The sequence below is a fragment of the Alternaria infectoria genome (assembly GCF_024043175.1).
Source record: "Alternaria infectoria strain BMP 0036 chromosome Unknown scaffold_1, whole genome shotgun sequence".
NCBI lineage: Eukaryota > Fungi > Ascomycota > Dothideomycetes > Pleosporales > Pleosporaceae > Alternaria > Alternaria infectoria.
In genome coordinates, this window is record NW_026250690.1 from 1,701,496 (window position 1) to 1,723,656 (window position 22,161).

Here is a 22,161-nt window from a genome sequence, read left to right on the forward strand (position 1 = left end):
GTGTTTGTTTGTGGGGTTGAGGCAGACAGCAGTAGGTGAGAGCGCGCGATGCCAGATGCAGTGGAAAGTCACCTTTACCTCGAACTTCAACCTGATGGCAAAGCGCATAATGTAAAAGTTGAAGCTTTTCTAGTTTAACGACTGTCGCAGTTAGAGATCGTAAGAGGTGAGGAAGGAGTCCATATTGATGTAAGGACATGTTCTCTACATTTAGCAAATGGCCTCTCGTCTGACCAGCTTTCCAGGCAGGAGCGAGACTCAATCACAATGCGCAACATCGAGCCTTATGATTGAAGAACCTACTCCCTGAGAGTAGAATATATGGCGAACTTAGGAGCGATCGAATTATTGCCGTGCTGAGAGTTGATATCAACAACACACGCTTCAATTGCCAATCAGAGCCCTTGCATATAGTCCGGCGTTTTAATCGAACTGAACACATGCAGCAGCACACCACACACTTCCGTTGTTCTTTCGATTGTTTTATTGTATTTCTTATCTCATCTACTTATTCCGAAGCAAAACCACCCATCTTCTCTTCCAATTACAAGATCCTAGGGTAACAAGACCAAGATGCGACCGTGACTCTATTGGGCAAACGGGAAGGCTCAACGTGTTTCTTCTAATGGTGATGGGGGATGGGACAAAGACCACGTTCATGATGGTATTGACCAAGGCAGGAAATGCAAATATGCAAGGAAAGAGCAAATGACACAAACTCCAAATATGCCGCAATGTCGCGATACCATGCAGATGATTTGAGCGATGGGAGATGAAGTCGTCATAATGGCCCGAAGCCCTGTGCAACGAGCAAAGTATGGTCAGAGATTATAACGCCGTATAAAGTTTTGGTTGTATGTTTGCCGCTAAACGAGAAAATCCGGGGTATCATGCAGCGACGTGAAAAGGGAAATAAGAGGTCAAGGAAAGAGCGAAAACAGGACAATTGGTGGATTTGGAAGATTGATTTGTGCGTGTTTTTGGCATTATCGTTTTAAAGGCTTGTGGTACTTTGAGCCGGAGCTTATCGAGTTGTTCTTCTCGCGAATCTGTATGGTCGGGGGTGGTTCTTGGTTCTTGACGGACAGGATGGCGGAGATGGCGAGGGTGATGAGTGTGAGAAGCTCTGCGGAGGCTGCGCCAATGGCGGTGTAGAATGCGACGCCCTGGAGGATTTGTTAGCGGCATGCAGTTTGACTCGGAAGGGGCGCTGTCTTACCTGCTCTTCACAGACGGCGCGGTATTGGTAGCGGCCGTTGGTCAAGACATTCGCGTTGGTGCACGAGTACCTTCCCAAGCTGGCCTTGCTAGCCTTGTCCAAGAGGTTGAAGACGACCAGCGCTGTGATCCACATAATGACGCCAAAGCTGCCAGCGACAATGCGGTAGACGTCGCGCGAGCGGAAGGGCCGGCGGAAGGAGCGCTTGAAGGAGAGGGTGAGGATGGCGACCGAGGCGAGGAAGTTGCCGGCGGCAATGGCGAAGAGGATAATGGTCGGGGCCAGGTTGGTATGGGCAGGCCAGACCATGGGCAGTTCTCCTTTGCGCAGGTCGATGTAGCGATTGCCGCGGTAGATCTCAAACGTGTGCATGAGCATGCAGACGACTGCGCCGCTCAGGACGATGATGAGCAGGCGGAGACATGACCGCACCCGACTGAGCCAATGCGCCCGCGACGAGATGGCGAGCTCGAGAGGCATTGGCAACCTCTTGAACCTGGAGTCGCCGTGGTCCTCGGCCTTGGGGTACGAAGAGGAGGAGCCGACGAGGCGCGCGAAGTTGTAGGGAGTTGGCGGGGGCGGCGACGCGGCAGAGGGTACGGTGGTGGTCGTAGTGCAAGTCTGGGCAGAGCTAACAAGACAGGTCGTCGTGGTGGATGTGGAGGGATTGGACGCGAAATAAGCTCTGGCCATGATCTTGGGAGAGGTGTCGGCACAGGCGTGGCTGCTGGGCGGCGCGCACCCCTCGAGCTGCTAATGTCGCCGTGGAGATGTGCCGCGACGAAGTGTAGAGAGAGTCACGGCGGGCCCGGAGCAGAGGACATGTGTCGGAGCAGGACGAGGTGCAATGGACGCGGCGGGAAGAAGTGGCCGTGACATGCCCCCTAGCCCTAAGCAACCACCTTAACGAGGCTGAGTCCCGCCCACGCTTGTTGAGCGCTGCCGATCGGCTTTACGTCGAGACTCTGCATGCGCCAGACGCGTCGGGTTTAGTATTTACGTCTCTTCATTCGTGCGCCGCTGTCGCGAACCACTCATGCATCCATATCTACGCCCGTCTTCTCGGCGACGTAGTCACTTGCCGTCGAGCATCGTGAAGTCGCTCAGGCAGATTTCGGGGAAGCGCCACCTGCACTAGCGAAATGATCCAGAATAGTCAGATTGCGCCTTCTTCATTGGCCCCGCGTTTCACCTACGCCTCTAGCATATATCTCCGTCAGACGGTTGCGCCTCCGTCTATAATCATCCAGCGCAGCAGCACCGCAGTCGCGCTTACTTGGAGTACTACACTCTCTGATGTGCATGCGACAGTGTCCCACTCCAAGCCCATGCCGCCAAGCAACACCTCTTCTACATCACGGGCATCATACTGAGATCACATATCCCCAGCATCGTCTTATTGAGCGTGAGACGCGCGTTCGTCGAAAAAAGGCGTCCAATGGCATCCTCGTCCCCGGCAGGGGTGTGCGGGCCGCTATTGACTCGAGTACAGTAGCCAGCGCCCAGGAACCACTTTCAAGAACACCGCGCGCAGTCTCAAACGGCCCTCTGTCCGTGAGTAGCATGTGGGAGGTCGCAATGTCTACACAGCATCGGTGCAGCAGTCAGGACCCGAGTTCGTGTCTGACCTGACATCTGGGCTGTGTAAACACCGATTACACGCCAAGCTGTCGCCCCGCATAGCCACGGACCCCACGGCAACGCAGGCAGACTTGACGTTGTCGCCTGATGCAACTATTCGCGAATGCCCACTCATACGCTCGACGTGTGCGGCATCGTCTTCCGAGGATAGAACAGCTTCCTGTTTCTGACACTCGATGCATGGCTAAAACCGTTAGCCTGCATGTGGGCCATCTGAATCAATCGCTGCAGGCGGTACCCACGTGCCTGTCGTCACTGTGCAGCAACCACGCTGTGCAAGGATGTGAAGAACTCGATCATCACAAAACATCCATCCTGCTTTGCTGGTTCCAACGCGCGCTAGCTTTATATGATTTTGTTACTGCCCAACATACTGCACATCACACCGTAAAAGGACGGAATGAATGCAGCTTCTTCTGGCTGCTGAAGTACTACTCATTGACGCGCAGAGAACGTGTCCTTACTCTTGTCCGGTCACACACTCGTCAAATAATTCCTCAACTCCGGATGAGGCCTGCATCAGATCCTGCTTTTCCTGCTCCCAGACTCTCGCTAGTCCGTCCGTCTCGGTAGCCTGCATAATCGCGTCCAGCATAGCGACCGATTCCTGTGTTTGGCTTGTGATCTCCTCGATGTCCTGACTACCGGCCTTCTTTCGCTCTTCTACACACCGAGCCCACAGCAAACATATGCCCATCATGATTGCTCCCCTGTACTCCGGTAGCCTAGGCCACGCATTAAGCAGCACGCTTTGCAGCGCTTTCAGTGCTGAAAGAAGAAGGGGCTTGTGACTAAGTGCGAATGGCTCCTGCAGTATAGCTGAGATCAGAGGCACAAGGTCGCGAAGGTGCTTGACGCAATCAATGCCCATGTGGCCTAATAATACGGGAACGTGTGACATGATCAAGGTGGCCAATTCCGGGTACGACGAGGGTGTAGGGAAATGTGCAAGAGGAGAGAGGACCCCTTCACGCAAAATTTTGTCCAAGAAGCGTTCTCGAGAGGGGCCTTTGCTGGGGTCTGTCGGAAGGAGCTGGGCGAGTGAGATGATAGGAGGGAACACTTCTCTGAAAAGGGTAACGGATTCGTTTTCCGGTGTGATGGAAGGGATGTAGGTGAACATGGGGAACAGAGCCTCAGTAAAGATGTTGTGATACCCAGTGCGTTGCAGGAAGCTTGTGGAGCTCTGCGCGGCTATCGACGACTTCTTCTCAGCGTCCATCCCGATCTTCTGGTGCAGATTCTCGAGTAACAGACCGAGCATGTGGCATCCTCTCGCTTTCCATTTCATATCAATGTCGTCCATCATCTTCAGTATTGGAGGCATCAGCAAATGCCATTTCCCTTCTATCGTTTTCCGGTCGAGTGTGCTGATCGCCCATTCCAGCAAGTCCAAGGCATACTGATTCCCAGTGTCTTTCCAAGGGGCCGGTTGCCGCGAAGCTTCCAGCGCATTCGACGTGGGCTTATTCTGCGGAAAGAGAGGTGGAATGGTAAGCTGAAGAAAGTGATGTGCCAGGCGAAGGGAAAGCTCACTATCAGTTTGTCCGTCCTTAGAAGCCTTTACAGCCTCAATGGCAGCGGTGGGATCAGTTATGTCGGGATTGCGTAGCTGCCAGGCCATAACGACATCGAGGGCGTCCTTCATCCAAGGGCCAGGCTTGGTACCAAGTGCCTTGGCAAGGTCTGTACCTTTGAGAAGAGGTCTGAACGTGTCGACATCAAGAATCTTGAGCTCGGTAACCCGGGCAAGGAAGCTGTTATATGATCGAAGAATTTCTAGAAATAATTAGCAATGTCCAAGGAAGCAAATTGGTAACACTGACCATCTTTTGACACCCGCCCAAGCACAATCTCGTAGACGAGGTTCATAAAGACTTGCGTCCTCCAGCTCGAGCCCCAACGACGGATAGCCATGCCCAAAGTATCCCTGGCAGTGGCATCATCTGTCGGGTTGATGGTATCCGGTCTCCGAAGTCCCTTGGCGCACCGAGCGACGACGTTGCGGATTTCCTCGCTGTTGCTCAAAGCAGACGCAATGACGTCGCAGATCTTATTTGGGGCCTTGAACCCTTCGCGAGCTACTAGATAAGCAGCGAAGTAGGGTCGCTGAAGTGGCTTCTGATGAGGTATTGTGGGTGCATCCATCCAAGGCATCATGGTTGCGCAAACCCAAGCTAGATACCTCTCGTCCTCGTTTCTCAGCAAGGTATCGGGGATAGCAGCTGGTACATCGGCATTCTTCTCGATGATGGTCTCAACAAAGTTGTATGCTGGCTTGAAGTAGGCTGTGTCCGGTTCAGATAGCTCGCGGGTAGGATCTGTGAAGACTGTCCTGTAAAGGCCGAACTGGTCGATCAGCTCTAGAGCCATACGTGGTCTGGGACCCTTCAACATCTTCTCGAGCTCTATTCCGACTCTTTCACGACTGATTTTGATCTTTAAGACGTCTTGTATCTCTGCGTTGCCCATTGCCTTTGCTGTCTCCGGCTCGATCATGTAATCGAGGCGGCTAGCAAAGCGGATCAGCCGCAGTACCCGGAGCGGATCATCCTTGAAGGTCTGGTAAGGCTCTAGTGGAGTACGGATGATCTTGGAAGCCATGTCTTTGTGTCCCTGCCCAGTAAAGTCTTCGACCTGACAAGTGTGGAGATTGTAGAACATAGCATTGACGGTAGCGTCGCGCCGCATAGCGTCCTCTTCCGCTGTACCAAATTCCATCTCTGGGTTACGAGAGACTTCGTTATATGTCTCTTTCCTCAGGTTGACAAGGTCCAAGTCGATACCCATGATCTTGGTGGTTGCGGTCTCGAGGTTCTTTGACTTTTCAGGGTTTGCCTGAATCTTGTGCAGCCCCGGTGCAATCTTCTTCGTCTTGTCACGTCCACTGAGGGCATCGTTTTTGTCGATCAGACCGTGCTTTTCAGCATTGCCTGGTATCTCGAGATACTCTTGCATCTTTAGGCCGAAATGCTCACCAGTCATCTTGTTGATGGCAACGTCGATATCATGACTGCCAATTTTGAGGAGCTTGTCGCGCACCCATCCGCCAGTCCAACGCAATACAATCTTTTCCTTCGCTAGCTCTTCTGGAACCTGGTCACCAGTGACATCGCTGCTTGAGGGTGCTTCGTCTATGTAAGCAGCCACGTCCAGTAGAAGCTGTCTGAGCTTCGATTCGACCTCAGTGAGTTCCAACTGCGCTGATTCGGCATTACCCGTCGACGCCATAGTGCCGTAGGGGTGTATGAATTTGGGTGAGGGCCGGGCAATTTTGCGCCGTTTAGCGTTTGGTTGTTGGTCTTCGGATGGTGAGCCGGTCCGGGACATACGAGTTGGCTGTAGAGTGAGAGCAGAGAAGGTTCTGGAAAGCAGAAGCGATCGTGATAGTGGCCGAAGGGTGGGTGCAGGGAAGTCACGTTTGTATAGTAGTGAAATTGTCCGCGTTGAACAGAGGAAGGCTCGACTCATCAACGACATCCATATGAGTCAGAAGGATTGCTGCGATGAGGTTCTAGCTCGCAAAGCGCCGTAAGGACAGACAAGAAGGCTGAAGTGTGCGTTGTGTGCTATGTCTGCAGACACATGTGCGACGATGAGGACTGGCTGTGTGCTGATGGAGATGCCGCATTTCGTCCAGTCACAAAGCGCAGCGGCCGCAACCGCGATGATGCACCACCCAACGTCGTCACACTCGCGCAGCTACAAACGGGCGGCTGAGTAAAAGAGCGCTTCACTGCCGCCAAGTCCAGCACACGACAATCAGAATACATGCCGACTGCCTCAGAACTTCCGCGCGCATCCAGAACCCCGCGGGCGCAGCGCCCTAGCCTCTCATGACGCCGCCTCAGGATGCCACGCCGAAACCCCCAAAGTACCCAGCCGATGTGGAGGCGTCGATGATACTGCCCAAACAGCGCGCATCCCCGGCTTCCTCTCTCGCCAGCCTCCCCTACCGCCGCTCCAACCCAAGCCTCTCCAAGCTGTTCGAGTCCACCACGAGCATATCCACGTCGCGCCCCAACTCCGGCGCCGCAACCCCCACCCAAAGCACCGTACAGGGCTCCGTCTTCTCGCCGGGCTCAAGACTGAGTGGGACAGGCACGCCAAACAGCCTGCCGCCGGGAGTATCGGACGAGTACCGCGCGCTTATACAACGGGCGTTTGTGCCATGCGTCGCTGTGCTTGCGGACGCGGAGACGGAAGAGCTGATTCGGGGCAAGGGATTGGAGGGCGGGCTACTGCAACTTCTACGGCCATTCGGGGAGGCAGTACCTGGAAAGGTCACGATACGAGATAGCAATGGGGCAAGCAAGAGCTGGGAGGACTTCGGTGTGCGCTTCATAGGCGTAGACGATGCATATCCAGACTTGCGCGTCGACACAGGTGGCCAACGGACATCTTCGAGCTCCACACGGCGACCGCGACGGTCAGGAGGCGATGTGTCACAAATCGAAGAGCTAGTCGACCGACATCTGCAGTACTCCGAGTTCAACAAGCAATCCCCCGTGTCCGACTACATGAGCAAAGGCGACACAACAGCCACGCAGACAGACGGCACCGCTTCACCCTTCCATACTCTATATCTACGGAGGCTACTATCAGGACTGCCGGTAGTGCCTCACGAGACTTTTTCTCATCCCGTGGCTGGCATAATAGCCATCTCATCACGGAACCCACACCCTATAGAAGAGCTGCGGAGGCTCTACAATCGGCAGCATGATGGCGACCTTCGTTTCCCGCAATGGGTAGAGAACGACTTCTTACGATATTACGTCTTGATACATGATGAGGAGACGGGGGATATCGCCAAGTCCAACCAGACATTCGATTCGATGAAACGCCATTTTGGTCTGCACTGCCACTTACTGCGACTGAAGAGTCAGCAATGCATAGCTTCAGACGATGACAGCGTACGTCTGCCGACGTGCGAATGGATGTCTGCAGGAGAAGAGCTAGCAGAAATTCAGAGGCGAGGTAAATTCGACAGTGTAAACCTGATACCAACCCTGCGTACTGACTTTTCATACAGAAACTACAGACGACATAACAGACCCAACACCCTACTTCCCCGATTCCGACATCAGCAGCTTGCGTACCTTTATCCGTGAGCTAGTCACACAATCCATAATACCCAACATGGAGCGCAGCGTCTCAACCTGGAACGAGCAGATCCTGTCCCGACGCCGCGGTCTGTCTGGCCGCTTCATGTCTCTATCAAAACGTTGGACACCCTTTGGCGGCTCAAGAACCTCCTCATCATCCTCGACTGCATCCGGGAACTCCAACTACGATAGCCTACAGGGATTCTACCGTCCCGACGCACCCGAAGCCATCATGCGACGGTTAGCAGATTACTGCTTTATGCTGCGCGATTGGAAACTGGCATTGAGCACTTATGATATCCTAAGGACGGACTTTCAAAACGACAAAGCATGGCGGCATTACGCTGGTGCTGCTGAAATGGCCGCTTTGTCGGCTCTCATGGCACCCACACCACTTTCCTCTAAATCCCGTGCCGAAAACATCGATGCGTGGATAGAAGCTGCATCATACTCGTATACTGATCGCCAGCGCAGCGCAGCGCCGTACTATGCTCTCCGCACTCTCACTCTCAGCTTTGAGCTCCTGCGCCTCCGTGGCTCCTCCGCTGCAGACGACGCCGCACGTTGGGCAACACGCATCTTAGAAACAGGCCTCGTAGGCTCGATAGGCCACGCCCTCATCACTGAACGCATCTCAGCTTGCTACGCTGTGCGCACTGGCATGGGCATGTACAAACTAGGAAGCCGACGTCGGAAAGCAGCGCTTTGGGCTGTGCTTGCCAGCGAGAACTGGTACAGACTGGACAAGTCGCAGCAAGCGGAACGCGCCCTCGACACCGCGCTCAGGCTATACAACACCCAAGCTGAGAACGCTGATGGAGGAGCGGTTAGACTGCCATTCGAGGACATGCAGCGATTTGTGGATGAGTTGAGACAGCAGATCATGGGCTTGAGGCTGGCAAATCAGGGCTATGGTAGCGAGCATGGAGAGGGCGATGAGGACGGTAGGCAGAGTCCGGAGGTGGAAGAGGAAGCTGAGACGTTGGATAAGAGCCCGCGGTTGCATAGGAAGAGCTTAATTGGGGTTCAGGTGCCACCTGTTGATATGGCGGGGCCTCTGAGTCCAGCGCTTGAGAGGCCGAAGGGCGAGGTGGATGCCAAGGGCGAGGGCTTTGAATAGACGGTAGATATGCATAATGCTCATGACGATCAAGACGTACTTATCAACAACCTCACACATGCTGAACATCACACACACAGATCAAGCAGCAACAAGTCAACAGCAGTAATGGTTTCTCATTTCTAGGTTCAGTCATATCCCAAGAGATGAGCCATCATCATCCATGTGGAAACGCAAGCGTAACCCCCAAACGCCAAAGCCAGTGAACAGAGCGCGGCCCAAGCACTTTGGCACCCGTCAGTCATGCTGGCATATGCAACGATGTGTAACAGACAGCCCCTGCCAATGCTCGTATGCTATGCAAAGAAGGAAAAGGAAAATAACCCGGGAATAATAAGCGCCCAATGTTATGCTGGGGTATCATCGTCAGCGTCATCAATATGAACCGTGAATCGGTGTCCGTCGTCGTAAGGCCATGATGCTACCAAGCCTACTAGGCGGTAGCAGCGGGTGTGGTCTCTGCCACGGCAACACTCTTGGGTGCTGCGGGAGCCGGCTTCTTGGGCTCGGATGGGGTTTGTATGGGAGCTGGTGCGGGCGTAGGCGCGCGAGAAGTGGTGCAGGATGGAGTAGGGGAGGAGGTATCTGAGGTGCGAAGACCGCGGAGCTTGATGGTGAGCTTAACCTTCACCGGCTCTGGTTGAGGAATTTCAATGTTGGACCGCTGCGACGCTGCGAATCCGTTTGATTCATCTGACGAGCTCTCGGTGCCCTCTGGTGTAGAGTCGGAGTCGAAGAGCGGCAGAGGGGAGCGGCGCTTTCGTGAGCGGCGACGCTGGTCATCGTCGTCACCGTCGACACTAGGGCTAGGCCGCTTCTTGGAGATGACCTGGGGTACAATGTTGACGTCAGGGGGACCGCTGTGAGGTCCGGCGATATTGCGGACGGAAGAGTAATGCTCCCAAGTCTAATTGGTACGTCAGTGCTGTGCCAGCGGGGTAGTCAGTGGTGGCATGACTTACGTGATAGGCAATGTGAAGTGTCTGGCGGCTGTCCTGAGCAGCCAGGTCCTCGTTCGACGTGTAGCATGTGCGGGGCGAGAAGAGGTAGGTGTAGTCAGCCTGCCAGAGGCGGACGTTGACGTTGAGGGCGGAGGCAAATGCTGAGACTTCCATGTTGTCGGCCCACTCGCCGGGCTGGCCCATCTTCTCGACGTGCTCTTCAAACTGCTGTTGCAGCTGCTCGTCGGTGTAGCATGTGGTGTCAAGGCGGTTGGCGGCAGCTGCAGCAGTCTTGCGCTTGGGGTTCCGTCGCACCGTGTTGCAGGCCATGTACTGGCGGTAGAAGTCCGCGCTGTCCTTCATGTGCTCTATGGTGGTGGTGCGCAGCACCTCGTGCATATCTTGGTTGCCATAGAGCTGGTCAGACAGGGCGTTGAAGAGGCAGTTGCCTTGGGCGAAGTCAGCCTTGAACATGGGAATATGGGGTAATTAAGCTCACCATCGCCGCGGATCTGGCTGGCATACAGGGCATTGGCCTCGAGTATGGGAAATTCAGGCGAGTTGGCCCGCTGTCTTCGGGTAGCCATATTGGCGGTGGTGTATCAAGCGTGCGTGTTGGACAGGAGAAGTCGGTGTAATGCAAAGAGGAAGGCACAGGAGTGGGGTGACGGGGTCATGGATGAGGGTTGAGCTTAGGTGCGACAGTTGCTATTGTAGAGAGGGCTGGGCCGGCCACGCCAAGTTGGTGAAGGTCGTGGCCGGTGAACGTGAATGATGAATATCTTTGTGACGCGCCCGAACTCTTGAGGCTCTCGAAGGGACACGGCGACAGGGATGGCTCAGCTTGGCGGGTCGCAGGAACAACGATCTCCGCCCCGAGTCAGGACAGCTCGCGCTCAGGAGCCTGGAGAAGTACAATCAGACGTCAGCCAACCAGACACCGGGACAGCGCCTTCTTGTACTTTTCAAACGGCAGAAACTAAAGCTCCAGATGGTACGGAAAAATCTTCGGCCTACATACCTCGGAGCCTGCAATGATGTCACGGACCACAGAGCTCCCCCAGCTAGCCGATGGGGCAGGCCCGACTGTTTTTCGCGATATATCGGCGGTGAAGGGCAAAAAGCGCGTGCAAGTGGGCGAGAACCGAGTTTGCTCAATAATCTGGACAATAGCACCAAAGTGAAGGGGGCCGGGGCCAGCGTTATAATAGCTTTACAATAGCAAGCAGGCCAGTTGGTCAGTAAACAAAGCTCGCATGTGCGCACGCGTTTTGTCTCGTGTGCGGGAAGGAGCCAATAGGCGAGCCGGGGATACAAGGCATGACCCCGCCATCCTCATCAGGCTCCGCATCCACGGCGATAGCAACCTTGGAAGTCCTGTTCAGTCACCCCACGGCATATCACGGGTGCGTCAAGGCAGCCATCGCTCTGACTCTGCGCTGCCAGCATGGCCAACCAGAAGAGTGTCGTCGTTGTCGGGTAAGCTCGCCTATCAATGCTGTCATGATATTTTGTGTTGCCCCTCCACGTCCCGTGGTAATATGTACTCATCCTCGCCTATGACTCTCCAACATGTCTAATCCGTGTTGGGCGGCAACCTCAAGACCGCACTAACACCACCCCAGAGCAGGCGTCATCGGCCTCTCCACAGCCCTCGTGCTCTCCAAGCACAAGGACCTCAGCGTTACCGTCGTAGCCAAGCACATGCCCGGCGACTACGACATAGAATATGCATCACCCTGGGCTGGAGCAAACTACTTTCCTGTTGGCAAGCCAGGCTCAAATTTGCAGAGGTTCGAGAAAGCTACCTGGAGTGAGCTCGATCGGATCTGTCGTGAGATACCCGAAGCAGGCATCCACTACCAGGCGACGAGGGTCTATGGGCGAGAGAAAGATGCAGGCACCGCTACAGGACAGTGGTTTGAAGAGCTGACCAAAGAAGACGCATGGTTCAAGGACGTTGTGCCGAATGTATGTAGTGCCTACCCCAACTCGGTTTTCATACATTCATCTACGTTGCTTGCGTGAAGTCATGCTGACGCTGCTTAGTTCCGCGTGCTGTCCAAATCTGAACTCCCAGAAGGCTGTGACAGGGGCACGGAGTTTACTTCAGTATGTATAAACACTGCTGTCTATCTTCCTTGGATCGTGGGACAGTGCGTGAAGGCCGGTGTGACCATCAAGCGCGGTATACTCTCCCATATCTCTGAAGCAGGCAGCTTCCATACCTCGGGCAATGCAAATGCCGTCGTGAACTGTACTGGTCTTCTAGCCTCCACACTGGGAGGCGTCATGGACAGTAACGTGTACCCTGGACGTGGTCAAATTGTCCTAGTGCGGAATGAGCCGGGTGTCATGGTGACAGTGAGCGGAACCGACGATGGCAGTGAAGAAGCTACCTATATTATGCAGCGCGCAGTCGGTGGTGGCACCATCCTCGGAGGCTGTCTACAACACCACTCGTGGGAATCGCAACCTGATCCCAACCTCGCACAGCGCATCATGCAACGCTCCATCGACCTGTGTCCGTCGCTAGTACCGAAGACTGGAAAGGTAACCGAGCTGAGTGTCATCAGACATGGTGTGGGTCTGCGCCCTATGAGGACTGGGGGTCCAAGGGTGGAGAGAGAGAACATTGATGGAGTTGAAGTAGTGCATAGCTACGGGCATGCTGGCTATGGATACCAAAGCGGCTGGGGAAGTGCGTGGGAAGCAGAGAAGCAGGTGTTGAACATCCTGAATGAAGACGGGATAAAGGCGAGACTATAAGTGTGCCCACGGAGCATTGATTTGGCCGGCCGTGGTAATGGATAGTAAGAGACAGCTATCGAAAGGGCGGGCTATAGTAACTCTGTCCGGGTTAAACCCCTTCTTACCGGAACTTCCTTGGTTTCTTCGACCCAACAACGTTCAAGACTGTCTTCCTTCTCCGGAGATGACCTGGTCCCAGAGGCCGTGTGTCTGCAATCTCGCCATCGTCTACCTTTTCCACGTCTTTTGGCTTTCGTTTCCAGGCACGTCGCCCGCGCGGTATCTTCTCTGATCCCCACATAGCATCGCCCATCGCGCGTACCTTAGCCCACATGTACGTTCCATGATATGCGATCATCAAAGAGAGTCCTCCAATCAGCGTTGTGGCAGGAATGGCAATGACCCAAAAGAGAGCTTGCGAGCTGTTCATGTCTCTTATATCCGTAGTGTTCATGCCGAATACAGAAGAGATGAAAGAAAGAGGGAGAAACACGATTGTCACTAGAGTAAATACTCTGATGGCTTTCGAGTTGCTTTCTTCTGAGACTTCAACGTTGTGGCGGAGCACCTCTTTGGTCCTATCGAACAATGCCTGTGTTTCTCTTACTCCTGTAGAAGTTGCTCCCATGTTGACAGGATTGTTGTGATTTTGGTTCATGAGGGGAATCACGATGTCTCTGTCGGCTCTGAAACATTCTTTGGTGGCTATGCGATAGGTGGAGGGACCGATGATGTCGTAGAAATCCCTGATCATGCTGCGTTGTTGAGCGCAGATAGAGGCTACCATCTCGAATTCCTCTTCCAAGAGGTACAACTCTCGGAGGGCAAGCTTAGATGGCCGACGGCTAGCTTCGTATTGCTATGTCTTGTTAGTGTGTAAACATCTGGCTGACCTAAATAGTGCACATACCATTTTCGAAAGATGCTCTCGGTACAAGTCAGGTACAGACGAGTCGTGCAATACCGCTCTTGACCAGAGATGGAAGAGGCATATGAGCAAAGTAACCTCAGGCGTACTGCGGAAGTTTTGTACAGCTCCCCGGTGGCTGCCAGTATGCGCCATGATCAGTAGCTCTTTACGCGCTGAAGAAAGCGTAGTAGAAGCTGCTGAGCCAAAGTATGAAAGCAGATCCAAGTGAATCTTGAGCTCCTTCCACGAAATGATGGGCATCGCATCGGCCAGATTGAGTTTGTGCAACTCAACAACACTATACCCGCAAGTATCGATCATCTGCAAAATCATCTCTGCCGCTTTTACAAGCGATAGCGGTAGGAGATACTCGCTCGGCTTTTCGTTTCTCTCATTGGCGACACTGTTGCGGATATCAATTGCTTTGGATCGCAACGTCTCAACGCGCAGTGCCATTGCACTGAGATACTCGACAATGAGCTCGTTTTGCTCCTCCACACCAGCTAGCTGAGATGACATAACCCAGTGAGATAGCTGTGTTCGAGAAAAATGTGATGATTGATGCGTATCGCTGACGTGAACGCGCCGCAGATGTTCGAAAGCTTCATCTGCGCTTGAGTAGTACCTTGCGCGCTTGCAGAAGTCACACTGATTTATAGGAGAAGATAGATCAGTAAGCTTGTGAAGCCTCAAGTATTCTTTGTGAGGAATCTCACGGATCGCGTAAGTTGACGATGGCTCTGACTCCTCCAGCTCTTGATATACAACATTCTTGACGCCCATATAGCCAACGATCTGCCAAGGTCGTGTAAGTAGTAAGCCAAAACAGCCTTTCGGCGCATTAAAAAGGAGTCATACCTCGATGATAAACCTCAGTACACCCCAGCATCTGCGCAAGAGCTGATGATCGTAATATTTTGGTACAAATTGGTCTATGATTTCCATAGTAGAGTGAAAAACGCGTTGTGCGTGTTTGTGCATCAGAGCCATTTGCCATTGGGTTACTCTTCTCGCCGTGACATAGGTCTCCGCTTCTGAATCATTCCTGACATCAGCTGTAATGTCACTGTTAGTAATGCCGGTACCTGATTCGAGTGAATTGGAGAGGCCATTTGTGTCGTCCATTACAGTCAGCTCGTTGCGTTTAGTCGTATTTCCAACGACTCTGGCACAGGTTCTATAACAGGTCGCTAGTGATGTCAAGACATCGTCGAGGGAAGACTCCTTATTGGTGAGTCGTACACCTAATTGATACGCGTGGACAAATGAATGCGTGAGATCGATTGGTAGTCTTGCTGCATCCGTCCGCGTCCTAGTCAGCTGCTGTTCGATAGCAAACAGAGTAAGCTGTATATGGGTACTCTCATCAATATCCTGCTCTGACGGGTTCTCTCTTGTTTGCCATGCAAGGAAAGGTGGCACACGAAGACCGGTATTCAATCTTGTAAGCTTGGGACTTGGGGAAACTTCTCGCGTCCGATACGTCGTGGCTGCGCGATTTCTGTCCAGAGTTTTTTCGCGTGAAGCTCTATCGTTCTGTTCAAGTAAGCATGATTTCACTTCCGAATCTCCATCAGCGAGTGCGTACATGTTCGGACGGAGAAGCATCCATTGGCGGATTCTGCTCTTGACGCTCTTGTGTTTGAGCGCACGATCCTTCTTGACGCTCCCTTTGGAGATGCGCCTCTATACGACGGTCGCATGTGTGGTTAATCATCGGCAGCAAATCCTCTGTTGTCAGGTGTTGGAAGATGATCCAGAAGTTAGGATCAAGTATGTCATGCTGGAATCGCAGATTGAAGTGAAGCAAAGTAGCCCTATCGAGTTGACTAGTCGGTACCCTGGTATAGTTAGGTAGAGATCGCTCTTCTCTTCCGGGTGCTGTGTCGGTTCCTTGTTTGATGATGGCTTCGATAAGATTTGGAAGGAGGCCAGACTTGGCGAGCCGATTGCGGAGCTCAACCTCTAGTTGCTTTTGGACATCTCGGTTGACTTGATCAGTGTTGTGCCTCAACGCAGCAGCAACTTCTTCACTTATTAGTCCTTTAAGGTCTTTGACTTGTAAACCCACAAGATCCCTTAGGTCTCCAGGGTTATCCTCGATACTGAGACGTCTCTTTTCTTCCTGTATTATATTCGCATCATCCTGTAGTCGTAGATCTGAGTCAACGAGCTCTTCCCCTTTTACGTCCCCTTTGAATGATCCTGGGGCGTCTTGTGTGGCAACGTGCAAGTTGGGTTGACTTTGTGAAAAGCGAGCTTTGGCCTTTACTCCAGATTCCACGCCCTCTTCACAATCTGATATCGCATTCCGTATCGCTCCTAACGTGGTCTCTTCCTCTTCAAACTCAGGATGATCTCGCTCGTTGATTGAGCGAGATGATGATGAGAACGAACACTGAGCATCTTTTTCTGTGTATCCCTTCGTATCGTGGACATCAGGCGCAAGTTCGAAAGAGCCGGAGGGTTTTTCCTCGTCTTCTATGTCGATGATGTCAGGTACATGAGACTCCCTTGAACTGTGCGGCGTCTCGACTGCATCACCGACCAATGATGTACTACTCACTCTTTCCGCGAACGATAGAGCCTCACCAGCAAGCTCTTTGGTGCCAACAATGGATGCATACGAACTACTGCTGATGTGAACCGCATTTTCGCTCTCATACGTAATGGCCCTGGCAACATGAAGGCCATCTTGTGCAAAAGGTGGCCTTACCATACGCTCTGGACGGCGGAAGATGATCGGCTTCGGGCTAGTAATAGGGTTGCTGCCACCCACGAGCGAGCCGGGGTCATTCACGACATAACCTTGCCTTGCTAAAAGCTCACTGGTTGCGCCAACGTATTTCGATTGGCGACTCTGCTCGACATCGTTGCTGTATAAACATCAGCGGGAGGCCAAGAGTGGATTCATTCGACTGGTAACCGCTTACAAATGTCGCCTTAGGATAAGTGCTTTAGTCTTGTCTTCATCTGTTGAGTTATGTTCGGAGCTTAGATCACCATACTCAATCTTTCCTTGTTCACTACGTGAACGATCGATCAAGGACATATCCCTGCTCGTGCTCTTCCGATTGAGACGCAAAACGATCATTGCAGATCGTTCGGATTTCATGATGTGTGGCCATTGGTCTGCCTCCAGTACTGAGTCATCTGACCCCAGATGTATGACATAGTCTTCACTATCTTCTTCGCTGTCTTCGAGACACTTGCTCTCAATGTTACGACGTAGTGCGACGTATGTTGAGCACAGCTTGAGCGGTACGTACGTGACTTGTCCGTAGAAATCGGTGACCTGAACTAGACTGGGTCCGTCCGTACGAAGGTAGTCCCCAGAGATGAACTCAACACTGCCGTCGAAGAGTTCGTGGAGAGCACTCGGTCCGCAGGTGATAATAAGGTGTGACTGTATGACCATGGACCAGAATTGGGGAACCCGGAGAGTGTCTCCCCTTCTTACACCCTTGAACTTCTTGAACATTTGTTCGTCATCCCGACCCTGTGCAGCTTCTTGCGGATATGTATACTGGGACAATCCTCTGCCGCAGCATCCAGCAACACGTCAGTAAAGTAGTTTGCTTATACGAGCCGTTGCGAGCTGCAGACTTACCGAGTTTCGTGTAGTGATGTGTCTTTTGGTGCACGAGAGGGATGGAGCGCACCAATGTCAAAGTACGGAAAAGCAACAAAGATAGCAGATATGTCAGGTTTGTGGGCTTGTATAGGATCGGTTCCGTCACATCGCAGTACTGTGTTCGGCCGTATATAGCTGCCGTGTGAGGTTCGCTCTGTGCATTCAACCTTGATGTGTTTCAAAAAAGAAAGCACAACCGGTATGGCGTCTTCATCGTAGTCAAGCGCAAAATGGGTCGCGACTTTCTTCCATGACCGTTAGATTGCTGCCAGTGGTCTAGGGGTAGAAGCGTACCTCAAACGCATCGAAATCTATGCAGTGAGTTTGGATATGCCTGCATGTCGTTAGCATGACGCAACCATTGGAAGAATTGACGTACAACCAGTGCTCAGATCTCGCATCATTCGTTCCACTGGTGTCCCGCTTTGACCTGGTAACGATCCGAAGCCGTTGAGCTTCTCCGTCAGCTGGGGTATAGACCATCGATGCTGCGACAGCAAACTTGTCCTGATCATATCTCGGGGCCCCTTGAAACTGTGTTGTGGCTCGTTTTGCAGCCAAAACACTTTGGTCTAATCTGTCGTTGTTCAGCGGGATTTTAATGATTCGTTCATCATCGGCGCTGTAGCTCGAACCATCCGCGTCTTGCGACATGGTATCGGCTTCTTGTGGATGACGATTGATTGTCGGTATCAGGATTGAAGTGGGAGGTGCAACACGACTCGGGACGATGTTAGAGGAGGGAATGCGCGTTGACACAAGTGCCCGTCCATCTGTGCCACCGAACACTAAGCGGCCCCCAGCCCCCACCTTCGCAGCAGGGTATAGCGCCCTGCAACGCCTCTACAATACATAAGAATTGCAGGGTATAGCGCCAGACTTTGATAGGCCAATGGTTAAATGCCCATGGTCATTCGCGCCACTCGTCACAGCTGGGAGACAGGGGCGATTATCGTACTCCGCGTAAGGGGCAATCAAGGACAGAAGACGTTCCAGCTTGAGCAGAAAGCTCATATCGCTTGAGTAATGAACCAAAAAAACAGATTCAAGATGCAAGGCATAGCAATTGCGTTAAATACCAAGAGTCATATGTTAATCCCAGATAACATGTACTCAGCATGGCGGTTGAGCCGCTGTTGTCGCGAAGCATGTCTTGATCTCATCTACGGCTGGCTTCAGACTCTTGGATGGTAATGTCCAGTCGTGACGCTTCAACCCTCCTTCGTGAGTCAAGTACCAGAGAGTCTCCGCTGTTGTGATGCGTACCTAGACCTCATTAACGTAAGCCAGCGGCAATAATTTGTCTTATGCATACCTTCGGGAACGGATGTAACAGCATGCTCACAGCTTTGGCTAGCGTATCGCTCCTGGTCATTGGGATGACGCCTAAGCCCCGATACACATCCAGCGCAAGGTGAAGCTTTTGCATATGCGTGGACTTGAAATGTGCCTTCTGCGCATATGAAAGAAGCGCTCGGAAACTAACACGATTAGCGCATGCGCATATGGAACACCAAGAGAGAGCCCTTACTTGAAAGACGTCGACTGAAGACGCTGCATGATCTGCATGTCGAACAAGAAGGCGATGACCTCTAGCAGCGGGAGCAAAACTCTATCGTTGGTGATGTTGTTCTTCAGGAGTGTCAGGACGCAGTTTGCAAAGTCAACTAAGGCAAAATGCGTAACGTCGGATGTATCTTCGTTTTGTAGAGTATCCACAAAGTCCAGCAAAGCTGCTCGTGAATTCTGCACCACGGATTCGGAGCCCATGCCCGCGGAGCTGACAAAACCAACACAGATAGCTTCTCTGATCGCGGGGGTTTTCGCTGTTTGTAACGATATCAGTGCATTCAAGAAGTAGGTCCGAGAGGAGACCTCGTCTGTGGTTTCGCCGCCGGCTTCTCTCAGCTGGAGGACTTGAGCGGCGTTCATGCGCATCTTATCGAGCTTTTCGAGAGATAGCCGAACGATGTCGGCGTGGATATCGTACTCGCGTTCATTGCGTTTCTCGGTGAGTATTCCATTTGCCCAAGCCAAGCGCACGGTATTCAAGGCCTCGAGTCGGACGAGTGACCCGACATCTCCCCGTTCTGTAATGGTATAGTCGTTAAGTGCAATGTGCAAGGCGCTCGCGATCTGGTCTTCTACATCGGCAGCAAGCTGAGTTGATTCAGGGTTCTTGCTCCCAAGCAAACAACGCAGTGCACGTAATGCCACCGTTCGGGCCTCGATTGCCACAGCTGGTGTGCACCTGAACGTAAGTACCTTTACGATCCGCCGCTGGAGGACATCCCTTTCAGTATCAGATGCCAGGCTGTTCAAGCTGCCATGCGCAGCTCCTAGAGCGATCGCATGCCCGGAACATCGCGATCCATTGTACGATGCTTCATTCTCCAAACGCAGCAGCCATGACATCACGACGCCAGATGTATCGGACCCCGGTAATCTAGGTAATAATGAGACTACTGCAGGGACTGCGGCAGCAATAGCATCGAGGACTGATTCCTCATGACGCGCGAGACAAAGGTCCAATAAATTACAAACCTGTGCCAGGGGTAGGTTTGAAGGCCAAAGCTTGCTGAGGGTACCATTGGTGAGTCTCGAGATTGCTCCGATAAATGTACAAACTGATGATGCGGTGAACTGGGGTCGCAATGCCGGCGAAGTGAATGCCTTGTCTTCAAGCTTTAGTTCTTTTGAGAACGAAGTCCAAAGGGCCATCAAGGACGCATATGGATTGTCGGGCGCTCGTTCCACATGCATAGCTACTGTCGTGTCAATGAGCGTCGCAAGCGCAGTCACCAACCCTTGACGCTCTTCCACCTCGCGAGGTCGCAACGCCGCAAGCTTGCCGCGGACCTGATCAGACATCTTCTGCACTACTGCAGGAGATCGAGCCTTAGAAAGAGACCCGATGGCCTCAGCTGCAAATAGACGTGAGTCTGAATCCAACGAGCCGGTTCCTCTCCAATCTAAAAGACCACTGAATAGGGCCTCCCAGTACAGAGACTGTGATTCTCCAGCCTTGATCGCCACGTTGCACATTGCGCGCTGGCGGAGCCCGACAGCGTGGAAGTCGACTATCTGTACGAGCGGTATGCCCTCTTCTATTGTATTGGGGTGGCGACCTATAAGTTCTTGAAGCGCAGCAGATGAGCCTCTTCTGATGTTGCCTGCTGGATCGAGACAAGCAGCAACTATCAATTCGATTGCCAGCACTTGAGGGACGTGTAATGATCTGAGGTGCTCGGAAGCCCTTATTGTCGCGGTTTCGACCGCAAGGAGGTCAGTGGTGGGGTAGCGGCGAGAGAGCGCCCAAATACCGAAGCAAGCTGCATCGCGTACGTTCGTACCAATGGACCCTCCAGTAGGCGACCGTTGCTCAAAGCCGAGGGAAAGTAGGAGAGCGTTGAGAACGTCCGCCAAATGGGTGGTAGAGATTGCTTTGCGATAGAGAAGCTGAGCCAGCGTCAAAGTCAAACCGTGCCATCGGAGTGGGTTCACGCTGTTCAAATTGCGCTTGGACCCCTGCCAGTAGATGTTCTCTGTGAGCGAGCCAAGTATCGCTTCGACAACCTCGCTGGCCATCTCCGCATCTAATTTGAGAGTGATGATGCTGAGCGCCTTGCTAGCACCGTATCTGACTGGCGTGTCACCATCCGCGAGTGCTTCAAGGAGAAATTCGATGACTTCTTCCAATACCACGGTTGAATCGAGTCCAGGAAGGGTTGACGTCGCCTGTAGGCAATGCAAAACGACATTGCGCAAGCTTTTCACAACTAGCTTTCGAGCCACAGCTGATGACTTGACAAAAGCGAGACTCTCCTGATCCAGTATCTTTCTGCAGGATAGGTATATGGCAGCGAGGAAAGGGCCAAGCTCCTCATTCGTAGCGGAGGCCAATAGCCCTGACAAGAATGAGAGAACTCCGAGACACTGATGTATGTCGGTCTTCTCTTCGGATATGTCTGTGAAGAAAGACAAGGACCATTGGACCATGGCATCCAGTAAACCTAGCTTTTGCATATCTGGTCGCACGCATGTCCTCACTAGGAGACTTGCAGCGGCGCTTCTTTCCTTTGTTGGGGATTGAAGCCCCGACATGCACAGAGAAATTACCCGAAGAGTGACACCTGGAAGTTCATCCGGGAGCTTCAGCCCAAGAGCTACAGGTGTTTCTGCAGAAACTTGCAACCCAGACATAGACTCCAGGGGAAAGGGCGCGAGTAGTAACTGTGAGAGCCATAAGAGCAGCACATAGCGCTCTATCCAGGGACGAGCTGTGTCCTGCAGTAGGGCATCGGGATTTTCAGATTTAACAACCCCAGTCGCTTCTAACTCGCCCAAGATCGCTTCGAGATGACGTGGTTCGTTATTGAAGAAGCCTTTGACGACCTTTTCGCCTCGGACTTTACAGAACGTATTCAAGACGGAGCATATGGCGTATGCAAGAGTCACAAATCCTGGTTTCGGTTCTTCTGTGGCGCTCGCCGATATTGCTTCTAGATAGGCGGCGACGAGTGGAGGTATGAAGGTTTTGAGGTGGGTGTCTAGAATCTGGGGGTCTTCCTGGAATGGCTCTATCTGTAAAAGGTCAGACAGCCATTGAGAAGATTGATTGATAGGGTTCATACCAAGCTGCATGCCTTGTACATGTCTGCTGTTCGGACATGTTGGCGGACGGGACCAAGGGCAGAGCCATGCTGCCGTTTCCGCAGTAGTCGCGGTAGCAGCCTCTCGAAGTCAGACAGGAGCGATGCAGATGCTCGCTGTAATTTCAGGTCGTCGTCCTCTCCGGCGCTCATCATGGAGTAAGGTGGAGTTGGGATGCACTTTGCGG

The 22,161-nt window shown here is 52.8% G+C and overlaps 8 protein-coding genes across 8 annotated transcripts; 2 read left to right on the forward strand and 6 right to left on the reverse strand.

The window, feature by feature from the left end:
- Positions 1–986: 986 nt before the first annotated feature.
- Positions 987–1,912, reverse strand: J4E92_000592 (uncharacterized protein; the record flags this gene model as incomplete). The annotated part of the gene is made up of 2 exons (XM_051492007.1): positions 987–1,166; positions 1,220–1,912. 2 exons carry the CDS (start codon positions 1,910–1,912, stop codon positions 987–989), a joined length of 873 nt encoding a protein of 290 aa, XP_051357519.1.
- A 1,408-nt stretch (positions 1,913–3,320) lies between these two features.
- On the reverse strand, positions 3,321–6,190 carry J4E92_000593 (uncharacterized protein; the record flags this gene model as incomplete). The annotated part of the gene is made up of 2 exons (XM_051492008.1): positions 3,321–4,639; positions 4,687–6,190. The coding sequence occupies 2 exons, from the start codon at positions 6,188–6,190 to the stop codon at positions 3,321–3,323; spliced, it is 2,823 nt and encodes a 940-aa protein (XP_051357520.1).
- Positions 6,191–6,696: 506 nt separating this feature from the next.
- On the forward strand, positions 6,697–9,085 carry J4E92_000594 (uncharacterized protein; the record flags this gene model as incomplete). The annotated part of the gene is made up of 2 exons (XM_051492009.1): positions 6,697–7,837; positions 7,893–9,085. The coding sequence occupies 2 exons, from the start codon at positions 6,697–6,699 to the stop codon at positions 9,083–9,085; spliced, it is 2,334 nt and encodes a 777-aa protein (XP_051357521.1).
- Positions 9,086–9,518: 433 nt separating this feature from the next.
- Positions 9,519–10,613, reverse strand: J4E92_000595 (uncharacterized protein; the record flags this gene model as incomplete). The annotated part of the gene is made up of 3 exons (XM_051492010.1): positions 9,519–9,992; positions 10,048–10,475; positions 10,526–10,613. The coding sequence occupies 3 exons, from the start codon at positions 10,611–10,613 to the stop codon at positions 9,519–9,521; spliced, it is 990 nt and encodes a 329-aa protein (XP_051357522.1).
- Positions 10,614–11,473: 860 nt separating this feature from the next.
- J4E92_000596 (uncharacterized protein) lies at positions 11,474–12,795 on the forward strand (the record flags this gene model as incomplete). Its single annotated transcript, XM_051492011.1, has 4 exons — positions 11,474–11,505; positions 11,652–11,997; positions 12,076–12,138; positions 12,193–12,795. 4 exons carry the CDS (start codon positions 11,474–11,476, stop codon positions 12,793–12,795), a joined length of 1,044 nt encoding a protein of 347 aa, XP_051357523.1.
- A 103-nt stretch (positions 12,796–12,898) lies between these two features.
- J4E92_000597 (uncharacterized protein) lies at positions 12,899–14,206 on the reverse strand (the record flags this gene model as incomplete). The annotated part of the gene is made up of 2 exons (XM_051492012.1): positions 12,899–13,636; positions 13,688–14,206. The coding sequence occupies 2 exons, from the start codon at positions 14,204–14,206 to the stop codon at positions 12,899–12,901; spliced, it is 1,257 nt and encodes a 418-aa protein (XP_051357524.1).
- Positions 14,207–15,123: 917 nt separating this feature from the next.
- On the reverse strand, positions 15,124–17,168 carry J4E92_000598 (uncharacterized protein; the record flags this gene model as incomplete). Its single annotated transcript, XM_051492013.1, has 4 exons — positions 15,124–15,223; positions 15,276–15,373; positions 15,528–16,563; positions 16,621–17,168. 4 exons carry the CDS (start codon positions 17,166–17,168, stop codon positions 15,124–15,126), a joined length of 1,782 nt encoding a protein of 593 aa, XP_051357525.1.
- A 1,266-nt stretch (positions 17,169–18,434) lies between these two features.
- Positions 18,435–22,129, reverse strand: J4E92_000599 (uncharacterized protein; the record flags this gene model as incomplete). Its single annotated transcript, XM_051492014.1, has 4 exons — positions 18,435–18,587; positions 18,637–18,802; positions 18,853–21,905; positions 21,956–22,129. 4 exons carry the CDS (start codon positions 22,127–22,129, stop codon positions 18,435–18,437), a joined length of 3,546 nt encoding a protein of 1,181 aa, XP_051357526.1.
- Positions 22,130–22,161: the final 32 nt, after the last annotated feature.